At 35.4% G+C, this 11,857-nt stretch overlaps 1 protein-coding gene across 1 annotated transcript; it reads left to right on the top strand.

The window, feature by feature from the left end:
• The first annotated feature begins 278 nt into the window (after positions 1–278).
• LOC121428342 (G-protein coupled receptor GRL101-like) lies at positions 279–11,523 on the top strand. Its single transcript, XM_041624920.1, has 8 exons — positions 279–342; positions 3,674–3,745; positions 4,068–4,139; positions 5,243–5,317; positions 7,357–7,428; positions 8,332–8,403; positions 8,987–9,064; positions 10,356–11,523. Exons 5-8 carry the CDS (start codon positions 7,376–7,378, stop codon positions 11,464–11,466), a joined length of 1,314 nt encoding a protein of 437 aa, XP_041480854.1. The 5' UTR covers positions 279–342; positions 3,674–3,745; positions 4,068–4,139; positions 5,243–5,317; positions 7,357–7,375; the 3' UTR covers positions 11,467–11,523.
• The last annotated feature ends 334 nt before the right edge of the window (positions 11,524–11,857 follow it).

Genomic DNA, 11,857 nt, shown 5'->3' with positions numbered 1-11,857 from the left:
ATTACAATGCCCTTCGTATCATAGATTTTCAATAGAATTATCAAGATTTCGATTCATTAATGATTCTTTTTTTATATTTCAAATGACATTAACGGAAATGTCAATGATACTTCATGATAAACATGCATTCAATTGCTAATATCGAGAGTCATAAATCACATGTAAGAATAAAATAATATTCTGCACAATAATTGAAGCCTGGTGGAATGGAAAATTGAATACATAATAATGTATTTCTTTTATATCAATGTAATGTTTCATTCCAATCAGTGATATGACACATTGTGGATTAACACATCTAACCCCTGGAGTTTTCGATGGCTTAGTCAGACTTAAGAAACTGTGAGTGATTCATCCTCATTATTCATCACGCATGATTCTGTTTCTAGCTATATACACCTTAATGGCGCCCCTCCCTCCTAATCATACTCATGTGGTTCATTTCATTAATTAACTAATCATACTCCTGTCGCACTCTCTTTTCCTCTCCCCTCACTCTCCCACCCACCCACCCTCTCTCTCTCTCTCTCTCTCTCCAGGGCGTTTGGGAATTATTATTATAATTTTTTTTTACAGAAGGGGGCTGGTTTAGATTTGACAAGCCAAAATAAAAAGAGTTTCACTCGAAAATTATGGTTATTTGGGGTCCGACCACTTGACCGAAGGTCCGGGAGGCCGAGGGTCCGCGAGACCGAGGGACCGCGAGACCGAGGGTCCGGGAGACCGAAGGCCCACGAGACCGAAGGTCCGCGAGACCGACTTTTTTTTCATCGGTTGCCACGGTCGAGTGCAGTGGCGTAACAGGTGCCTGTTAACGGAGGGGGGGGGGGGTGTTAAATAATTCCCTGTAACTATATAGAATCAGTGGCGTTCAGTCAGACCGCAAGTCGCGTAATTTCCACTCTCTGTACTCAGCTCGTATGCACGCACGTCGGCAGTATGCATACTAATGAGGGTTGGGCATACGTCTTTTCATTCCTCGATTTGAGGACTTCCATGAAACCAAATAAGGTGAATAAGGTCTCATTTTGAAACGGAAACTATAAGGTTTCCCATCAAATATCAAAATGACGATATTTCTCGCAAAATCATTGTGTAAATCTCATTTGAATGTAAGGAAACAATGAAGTAATCTTCGCCCTTTTTCTCCGGCCTTAAAATCATATATTACGCTATTGCTCCGAAATAAAAATTATATGAATGTGAAGAACATAGTATTATCATTTCTTTTGCCGTATTTTCCACCTTTTCAAAAGCATAATCAAGTCGAGTTCCATGGTAAAATACGAGCTTGCACAGCGACGAGATCGGACAAAATCATCGAATTTGGTGGGCAAAAATGGAGCTCGCTGATTGGTCAATAAAATGTCACGCGACGTGAGCATGCGATGGTTGTTCGAACGTCCGAAGGAATCGTCTGCTCTTCAATGATTTGGGAAATATATTTCGGATTTTCCTTCATTATTTCCAGTTGATGCAATATCAATACATTTATTTAACATTTCAACATGAATATATTTATCTGTTAGGTAAGACGATGTGGGGTTTTCGCTTTAAAATATCTTTTCGATGCGCATGTTCCGTACCGGGAGCTTGATCCATTAGCAATTGAAGCTCAGTCCCATGTATTGAATGAAGAGTTTGTAAATTGTATTTCTGTGCGCTTGTGTAGACATAAGTGGACAACTGATACATGCATGGCTAATCTAGAGCAGGGGCCGCGGAAGCGGGGGGGGGGGCTTCATTTCCCCTACTTTTTTCAAAAACCATGTACAAAAACGTAAAAATAACCAGAAGATTGTGATTGTCTGGCAAAAAAAAATTGACAAGCAAAAAAAAGAAAGGTCATCAATAGGATATAAAGGACATTTCACAGTGGAAAAAAATTGGACAAGCAAAAAAAGGGTATTCAACTTTTTGTCGGGGGGCAAGGATGCATCCTTTGCATGGGTTGTGGCTCGTCAGGGGGGCAGACTTCCCCCCCCCCCTGTAGGTACGCTAGTGTTGAGGACATGTTTTGAAACAGATAGGCAAGGCAGAATTTTTTTATGTTCATAAAAAATCAGTCGTAGCTTGAGTCTCGTGGATCAAGAGGTGCAGCCTTGTAGGAAGCCCCCCCCCCAAAAAAAAGGTAACAAGCAATTCAAATCGGAAGAGCATATCAGCTTCGGAAAGATATTTATAAATGGTGAGGGGGAATGCAATCCTTAAATTTTTGTAAACCGAGTCACTCATATATAATATTTTTTTAAATCCTAGTTTTTGTTATTTGATTTATTTAATGACAAATAAGTGTTACATTATTATCCAGGGGCAGTATCACTTAAATAAATGGGAGGGGAGATGGCCTATTTTTTCTCCAATTCTGGATCAATACACACAACCTAACTCTGTTTCACAACCTTCTTCATGACTACTCTTGCTCATACACATCTCCTTTTTTTCAGTGTTTGAAAAGTCAGATGGGAATATATGGACTTTTATTGCCCTTGGGTACCGGTAAATGGGCCGTTTCATTGCCATGAACTAGGAGACCATCTTTTGCAATAGGATTCATTTCTTGAATGAAATTCAATCACCAGAATGTAATTTCTTTAAACCGTGACTCGAAAATTAACTTTAACCTTTGCTAGGAGTTCATGACTCAAGAGACACATATCTCACCAACAAATTATAATGCGAGCACGCCTGCTCACCACCGCCCTAGCGGTGGTGCGAAACACGTACTGCGCGCACGAAACGTCTCTCTATAGGGGGGTTTGGTGCAGGGAGGGGGTGTTTCTGCTAACTTACAATATAAACTTACGATCAGAGGCGTCGATCCTGGGGGGGGGCAAACATCTCGTTTTACCCCCCCCCCCCCACTAATTCCGGATGTGTAAAAATAAAATAAGATTGTAATGTTAGAAAGAAATCGGCAAGTGAAATTGCGATGCACAACTCGTTCTTTATGCAAAATCGTGCTCAAAATATCCGTTTTTCAGAGTGGAATATAAAAATTTTCAGCTCGCGTTTCGCGCTCGCATCACTTCTTTAGCAATAAACCCATACTTTTCATGATTAAATAGGTGAATAGAATGTCCCGTTTTCAGTTAAACCTAAAAAAAAGTCCCGCTTCGATTTGCAATAATATTTGGTTGGATATCTTGTTCTTTATTAAAAAAAACGTCCATTAAACTGTCAACTTTTTCAGATCGAAATATCAAAATTTTCAGCTCGCGCGCTTGCGTCAATTGTTTATTTAGTTACCCATCTTAATCATTGTTACCCATCTTACCCATCTTAATCATTGTTACCAAAATGCTTGGAATATCAAGCTTTCAACCGGCAACCGATGAAGGGAAAAAAAAGTCGGTCTCGCGGACCTTCGGCCTCGCGGGCCTTCGGTCTCGCGGACCTTCGGTCTAGCGGGCTGTCACCGGTTATTTTGTTCCAGGAAAACTTTGACAAGAAAAAAAGAAGGTTTATGTAGGTTACTTGGTTTCATTTCTTGGTTTCATAACTTAAATACTTTTTACAATTTTTTCTTATTGACCCGAAATATCGCTTTATTCTAAATAATGTCAAAGTCATTACATTTGAAAAGTAACAGTTATATGTCCTTTAATTAATCATACGACAAATGTTGGTGATCATAATGTATTGAATTAATTGTTTATTTGGATCTTTACAGAATCCTGGCGCACAACAAAATAACTTTCATTGAGGCCTGGACGTTTAAAGACCTTTCTTATTTGAATTATTTGTAAGTACATTTTCCCTTCTCAAACATTTCCAAAGGAGAAAAATTTAAGAGTCGAAGTTCAAGAGGCATAACCGAATTGCGAGTATAGCCATAGTAGTATAGTTAAGTGTCAGTATAGTGGCAGTAGTAACGGTGGTGTAGTAAAAGCATTCTTTACTTTCATTATTTTTGCCCATATTCGCCTCACGTTTTAAAAATGTACTCGCTCCATTTAGTGTGATTAAGAGTGAATGTACATGTACATGAGTGCGTACAGCAATTGTCCTTTTGTCTGTTGAATTAATTTTCTCATTCATATTCTAAACTTTTCTTTCGTTCATAGGTACTTGGAATCAAACGCGATTCATGAATTCAGTGAGGATTGTTTCAAAGGCCTCGCCCGTATTAAGTCCATGTAAGAACGATACCTTAATCAGTTGATTGTAATACTTTAATTCATCGATATTTTTGCTAGTTTTTAATCTGAATTAATTTATGTTGCATTTAAGTTTGGCTTATTGGCTCTTGGAATACCATTGATTTCCCAATTTTGTATAGATTTATAAGTTTGGTGGAATAGACATAATTATGTCATTCGATTTAGAAATTATTGAAATCAGTATCCAAAGAAGTCATTGTTTGTTGTAGTGTATAATCAACTCCCAGCCTTCGGATTTGAAATAAACGTATTAAAACTATCTGAGGGAAGGATAGATTCACAATACAATCAATTTTGTGAAAATTGCCACATTTATGAACGAATATCAAGTCCAAGGATTCAAATTGCTATGTTATTAGTCTGATGTTTGAATTAACATGCAACATTTATAGCCATAGCGATGTTCTCTACGTAAAGAGATTGTCATGCAGAGTATATATGGTATATAGCAAAATGAAAACATTAACTCGTTCACACATAATGCATTTAAAAATGAAAAATTTGTTTATTAACCCCCGAGACATTCCCAGCAGCAGTAAATCCATGAAATGTTGACAGAACGACATTGAGTACACTGATAAACAGTTAATTCGGTCTGGAAATTCAATATATCAACTTTCTCTTATTAGATGGTTTATTGACTTTATAGACCTATAAAAAAAAGGCTTGGAGAAAGACATTTTCATTTACGACTTTTTAAGGTGGTTCATAAAGTGTGGTATGTTAATTATAGATACTACCAACACACACACACTCATGACCTAATACGCACATTCACACCCTGACCCTTACACACGCGTATTATCTTACACAAATAATCATAACTAGTATTACTTACCTTTGTATTTGTTGTGATTTAATGATGAAAGTTATTATTTATTGCTCGCAATACAAACAAAAATTCACGGAGAAAAAGTATATTCGAGAATATTGTTTTCTTGATTTTTCTAAAAAATATAATTATAATTACGTTTGATTGTATATTTGATGGACATAAATGTAGGAATCCATAAAAGGCATCTATCAGAGAGCAAGGTTGTCTACAATGAGGTATATAAAAACATTGCTTTTCTATGTAGAGACTTGGAAAACAATACAATAACTCATGTCAGGGCTGGTGCCTTCAAAGATGTTGGTCAAACACTCGAACGATTGTAAGTATTCATCATCATCAGCAGCAACTAAATTATCTTCTTATTTATATCATAAGTCTCAGTGTTATCTTCGTCCTTCCCATGTCATAAGTTTGTTATAACATTCTTCGTCTTCTTGTTCTTCTCTTCTCCTTCATCACCTTCTTCTTCACCTTTCTTCCCCTCTTCTCTTTTATCATCATCATCATGGTCATCATCACCACCATCATCATCATCACCATTATCATCATCACCACCATCATCATCATCATCTCCTCCTTTTTCTTTCACTTCTTTAATTTTGTTCTTCTTCTATGTTTTTAAAATGTTTTTTTTCCTCATCTCCATATTCATATTTTGTTGTTATGGCGAATTATTTTCATTTGCCACAAACATTATTCGTTTGTAATTTCAATCATTTCATTTATTTCTTCTCTTACATTTCTTTTACGAGCAGATGGATCTTGCATCTATCCTAAAACTTCCTAATATAAGATGTGTTTTAAGATAATGAGATTATTAATAAATTGCACTTTTGAAACCATATCACATGCCGGGCCTTGGATAAAAGAAAATTTGATGCCAGGGACATATATTTTCCCCATTATCCTCAAATATTTCATAATCCAATTCTATATCGTACACCGCATTTTCCCCTATCAACTACATTTCGAATAAAATCCATTTGATTAATTTGATCAATCAGATTAATTTGATTAATCTGATTGTCATGTAGCTATATACCATCCTGATAAATCGATTTCACTCTCCCAAGATGTGGTGTTTCTTTAAATGAAAATTACCCCATAGTTTATCCCTTATGATATTTTTAGTCTACCATACAGAAGAAAGGAGTATCGCGGATCAAAATTGATTGAAGATCTAAAATTTGTTTTCAAATATCTTCGATTTCGTTCGTGCTGCAAGGACAAATGACAAATCCAAATAACAAAATTGAGTCCCTTCCAAACACGTGCTGAAATAAAAGTATTTCAATATTCATTATTTTGTTGATCAAAATGTCTCATGTCTTCATTTAGATGTTTATTCGATTTCTCACGCGAGCTTTGAAGTTGTAGGTTGAAGAGTACAATAGGGTGAATCTGACTATTATTGCACCCCCACCATACCAATATAATTCTTATTTGAGATGTAATAAAGCCAGCACGGGATTTAAACTGATACAAAAATGTAAACAAATTCTTTGAACATTGTCTTTTAAAAAAAGTTTTCAATACAATTGATAAAAAATTGCTTTTATTTGACAAGCAATATCAGATAGGTATTTGATAGAAAAATACATTATTGTTCACACTATTAAATTTGAAAGGGTAAATTGCTTTTTGAAATTGAAATTCAAAAATATTTTATTCAGACAAGTATAAATTTAACATTCTCTCGGGGAAAGATAATTAAGATTGAATGACTCTTACAAAGTTGCTTCCATAAAAAAGTATAGGCTTACATATTAAAATACATATGCATTAATAAATTTAAACTTAAAACATACATAATAAGCATAAGTATGATAAAATATGCATATATCATTAATCATTAAGATTTTTTGTAAGAATAGTAGTCATATAGGAGATTGTATGATGGTGATAAAATATTTTTTTTAAAGTCTGTATTGAGTAAGAAAATTGAAGTGATCTATTTCATGGTATATTACTTATTCTCCTTGTTTAATGCGACCCTCTCCGCCCCCTCTCTGTCTTTCTCTCTCTCCCTTTCTTAAACCCCGTCTTTGTTGTTGTTTATGTTGTTGTTCTTTTTCTTCCCCTAACTTTAATTATGCCATAATTTGGGGTAGAGGCAAACACTTAAACTTGATTTACATTTTTTTATAGCTGTAAACTTGTCGTTTGTTTCTGTTGTTTATTTAGGCTTTAAAGCGCATACCATTCAAATGTGAATATGTATCCCGATGATTTCTTTCCAAACTTCCTCTTCTGCTCCTCTAGTTTATGTATATTGTCTGCTTAACAATCTTATTCTTTTTATGTTTAAATTTGTCTACATGATACGTAATCCATGACGTCATCACGGTAACACTAAAGCCTACTGCATGGAAACCTTATGACTTCAATTAATGCTTCAATGTTTACTGGCTTACGAAACCTACAGAGGATGTAAGTAACATTGCTAAGAGGCAATAACCATGATATCATACATAAAACAATGCATAAAAAACGTAAGATGAGTGAAAAAATGTTCTTCGGATATTCAAAAATTTCGTCAGATATAATGATAATTACATAAATGTATAGAAAGTCGTTTTAATTACAAGCTTTAACATGATGATATGTAGTTAAGGGAAATTTATCAGATAATTTGTTATTTTGCGCGAGTATTGTTAAAAAAATTATACTTGTAATTATTGCGCGAAATGACTTGATATAAATGTCTTCGAATAAATAGCCTAAATATTTGTTTACATAGATTACAATGAATAATAATTTGATTCAGTCTGTTTTTCTTGATTATAATTTCTAATGTCACTTCATTTAATATCTGATTTCCCCACCCCCTCTTCTGTCTTCCCCCTCTTTTGTTTTAAGCCTCTATGTGAATATTAATTGTGTAAAGTTATGTTTAATATACAAGTATTCATGATCACAGTAAAAATGATTTCTATAGAGAATCACAATTAAGGTGGGGATAAAACCTAGAAGCCTCAGTCCTGGTTTTAATCTTGCCCACCTTTTCCATTTTTTATGCTGTTTTAGTTTAAATTATTTTCTTTCTTCTCGTGCTCTAGATGTATTTTGATGTTCATGTTCTATATTCATGCTACTGTTATTGTTTTTATATGCAATTTTTAATGTAAATGATTTGGAATTAAAGATTTAAATTGAAATAAAAACTAATTCCTTTCCATCTCTCACTCCTCTCCAGATACAAATATTTCCTCTTTACTGTGTTTTCTCTTTAGAAAAAAAGAAAGAAAATGTTTCACTCTGAATAATTAAATCGTCAAATTTTCATTGTAAGCTTACTCCCTCTCTCATATGGCATTTTATTGTTTTAAACAGAAATTTTAACAACAATCAATTAAGATACATTGAACCGGGAGCCTTCCACAATCTATCTACTGTGACTGATTTGTGAGTTTTGACCGAGTTATTCAGTCTGTGTGATTTATTTACGTCTTTTAAACCACATGTGATCATCAAGATGTTACTGTTATTAATCTTTGTATACAACAAACGACGAATCTTGATAAAGGGGGCTAATTTACATAGTTGCAACAGAAAAACCTAACAATTTAATCTTTGAGAGATAACGCAATAACATGCATTTGCTATTAAGTGTATCCTCCATTTCCATAGATATTGATGTTTGATAAAAAAAAATGCTCTGAAATTTTGTTTTCTTTACTGATAAACTAATATGTAGATTATATACAAATGCATCTCAATTCATTATTTCTTTTATGATACACATTGTCATTGTATATATATCACTTCATATTTTTTCTGGTGAAAATAGAATAAACATAAATCTAAAATGAATTTTAATCGTGGTGGTACTGTCCTCAATCACCAGTGAAATAAAGATCACGCGTCTAAACGCTTCTTCATTGCGAATTTGTTTGAAGGCGACAACAACAACAATGATGATACGGTTGGGTTGTCCTCTCTAAACGTTTCTTCTGTTTTTGCCCCTGTTTTTCCTCTATTATGTTAGAGTAATTTCATCGCTGAGTCCAGAACCATACCTTCTTTACCCCGGCATATTTGATGGACTGGATTCCTTGACGGCTTTGTAAGTACCTTTTAAAAATATGTTGTATATTAATGATTACATCAGTGGTTGAGTCGAAGCAATATTGACCAGGGGCCGCGGAAGCGGGGGAGGGGGGGGGGGTGCTAGGGGGCGTCACCCCCCCCCCCCCACTTTTTTTCCAGAACCGTGTACAAAAACGTAAAAATTACCATATGATTGTGATTTTTTGCATGATCAGCCCCCCCCCCCCACTTTAAAAACGGTTTCGCTGCCACTGTTGACCTATGCCTGCATGATTGTCCATCTGATTCACATGTATTTAAAGGTGACAATTTTATCAATCCACTATTACGGTACATGGGACTCTCATATTCGACACTCAGCTGTTCAAATCAAAATACTCGTCGGTTCAGGATAACTCTAGAACTGCTTGCTTGATTTATTTTATTAGTCAGGTAACTATGAAAAAGTATATGAAAATATGAACAGTAGTGTATACCTTGACAGGATTGCCCATGAAAGCCGAGATGGCTTATTTCTAATGGGGTCCTTACATCAGTAATTGACAACAATGTACATCTATGAAAAAACACCTATAAAAATCTACAAACTACATCAATTAAGTCTAGACAACTAAATTTACACGAAGAATTGTAAAACTTAATATAAAAAAAGACAAAAACAAATAAGTTTGCCATGAAAAAACATTTTCGCAAAATATAATTGTAAAACAGGTTGAGTAAACGATCATTACTTCAAGGTTACATATGAAAATTATACTATAATCAGTTTTTAAGTAGCGCTAAATGCATCGTAACTAATACAAGACTCATGAATCGTAAAACCTAAGATATGAAAAAGTACAAATAAGTTTGACATCAAACTTTCACGCAAAAACAATAGATGATGAAACAATGTAAAACAAGTTGATAAAATAAATCATAACTAAAAAGTTATATATCAGACTACATGATACACATGAAATTAGAAAGAATATTTAACATTACAGAGTGGGGACATTTTTTAAGTGTTGTTTCAATACTCTTTTAAATTGTTTAAAAGTATTAATCGATTTAACATGATTAGTCTAATGCAGTTGACTCTTCTCGCTTCTGATTTCACGTGCAGCCTCTAAGAAGTGGTTTCAATATACCAATCAATCCGGTTAATGGACTTGAAAAGTTAATGGGCAAGATGGGAAAAATATACAAACAGATTTCCTCCACGAAGTCACTGATGAATAAAGAACTGTCAGTTCGATAACTTTTGTTGTTTCATTAAAAAAAGTTTTGAAAGTAATGTATGAATTTTCTTTATCCTTGCTTTATAGATATGTATATGATCAGCGTTTATGCTGCCTGTTACCGACTTACGTTCTTTGCGTTGTCCAGAAGCCTGCTCACCCTCTCTTCACCTGCCGAAAAACCTTTCTTCAGAACACAACCATCAAGATTTTCATATGGATCCTTGGTTTGAGCGCCCTTTTCGGTAACATCTTTGTCATCACCTTGAGAATCAGAAGCCGTTCAGTGACAACGGTTGGTAAGATCCAGTCCATGTTCATCACTAACCTAGCTGTGTCTGACTTCTTTATGGGAATCTACATGGTACTCATTGCAGTCATGGATATCTACATTGGGGAATCCTATTTCTGGGAAGGTCGTGCTGATGAATGGCGCTCCAGTGTCACTTGCCAGATTGCAGGATTCCTATCTGTCCTTAGCAGCGAAGCATCGGTCTTTCTCCTGACCTTGATAACAGCTGATCGTTTTATTTCCATAGTATTTCCCTTCAGCCAACACCGCCTTAGTACCACATCTGCTCGTGTTGCTCTTATTGTCATCTGGATAGTCGCAATTTCTCTAAGTCTTATCGGTGTCCTGCTGAACAATGTAATACCCGATGCCTATGGTCTTAGTGATGTCTGCGTTGGTCTGCCATTCATCAGGAAATCAACGGACATCTCTACTGTAATTGACCAGCGTTCATCTGCCCAGTACAACACTGTGATCTACAATGTTGCATCAGGATCCACAGTCTCGACATGGCAGTTCTCCATTTTCTTGTTCCTTGGAGTAAACCTCTTTAGCTTCATCAGTATCCTCTTCTCTTATATCATTATTTTCATCAAGATTCGTCTGGATCAGGCCGAAGTCGGTCGCAGGGCAGAAGCTTCTAACGAAATCAAGATGGCCTTGATGATGTTCTTGATCGTCGGCACCGACTTTTGCTGTTGGATGCCCATTATCATTCTTGGTATTCTCGTCCAGACGGTCGGGGTTGATGTTACACCAGATATCTACGCCTGGTTGGTGGTGTTTGTTTTACCAATCAACTCGTCACTCAATCCCTATCTATACACCATCATTCACAAGTCATCGAAGAGATCTTCAAATGAGAAGAGCAAGCAGACGATTATTAGCATGGTTACCCGTGACTAGGATTGAACACAATGGCACTAAGAGGCACAAATGATAAGGAAAGGGCGCCTGTGGTCCATGGAATCCCCCCCCCCCCCCCAAAAAAAGGAAAGAGTTTTATGAACAAAATTTACAAACAAGAGAAAATGGAAAGAAAGGAAAGGTAAAAGGGTGAATTTTCTGAATATCATGTCAATATTTATCACGAAATAAGGCTGGGAGGGGGGGGGCAGTATATATACGCCAATGTTCAGAGAATTTGTTTCGATATAACAAATACTAACTGTACATTCTTATTGATAGAAGATTGATTTTATATCGTATAGATATCCAATTGTATAGACCATATTAGGCTTATAATGCCGTATATGTCAATATTGTAAATTATATTCTTTACATTATTTTCTGAATT

This window comes from Lytechinus variegatus, chromosome 1 (assembly GCF_018143015.1).
Source record: "Lytechinus variegatus isolate NC3 chromosome 1, Lvar_3.0, whole genome shotgun sequence".
Taxonomy (NCBI): Eukaryota; Metazoa; Echinodermata; class Echinoidea; order Temnopleuroida; family Toxopneustidae; genus Lytechinus; species Lytechinus variegatus.
Note: the sequence above shows the minus strand (reverse complement) of the source record. Positions and strands in the feature narration are given on the sequence as shown.

Bases quoted from the DNA above. Each gene is read 5' to 3' on its own strand.
- LOC121428342 (XM_041624920.1), top strand. From the start codon at position 7,376: ATGACTTCAATTAATGCTTCAATGTTTACTGGCTTACGAAACCTACAG. The intron at 7,429-8,331 runs GTAAGTAACATT...TGTTTTAAACAG, and splicing joins TTACGAAACCTACAGAGGAT to AAATTTTAACAACAATCAAT. The intron at 8,404-8,986 runs GTGAGTTTTGAC...CTATTATGTTAG, and splicing joins CTATCTACTGTGACTGATTT to AGTAATTTCATCGCTGAGTC.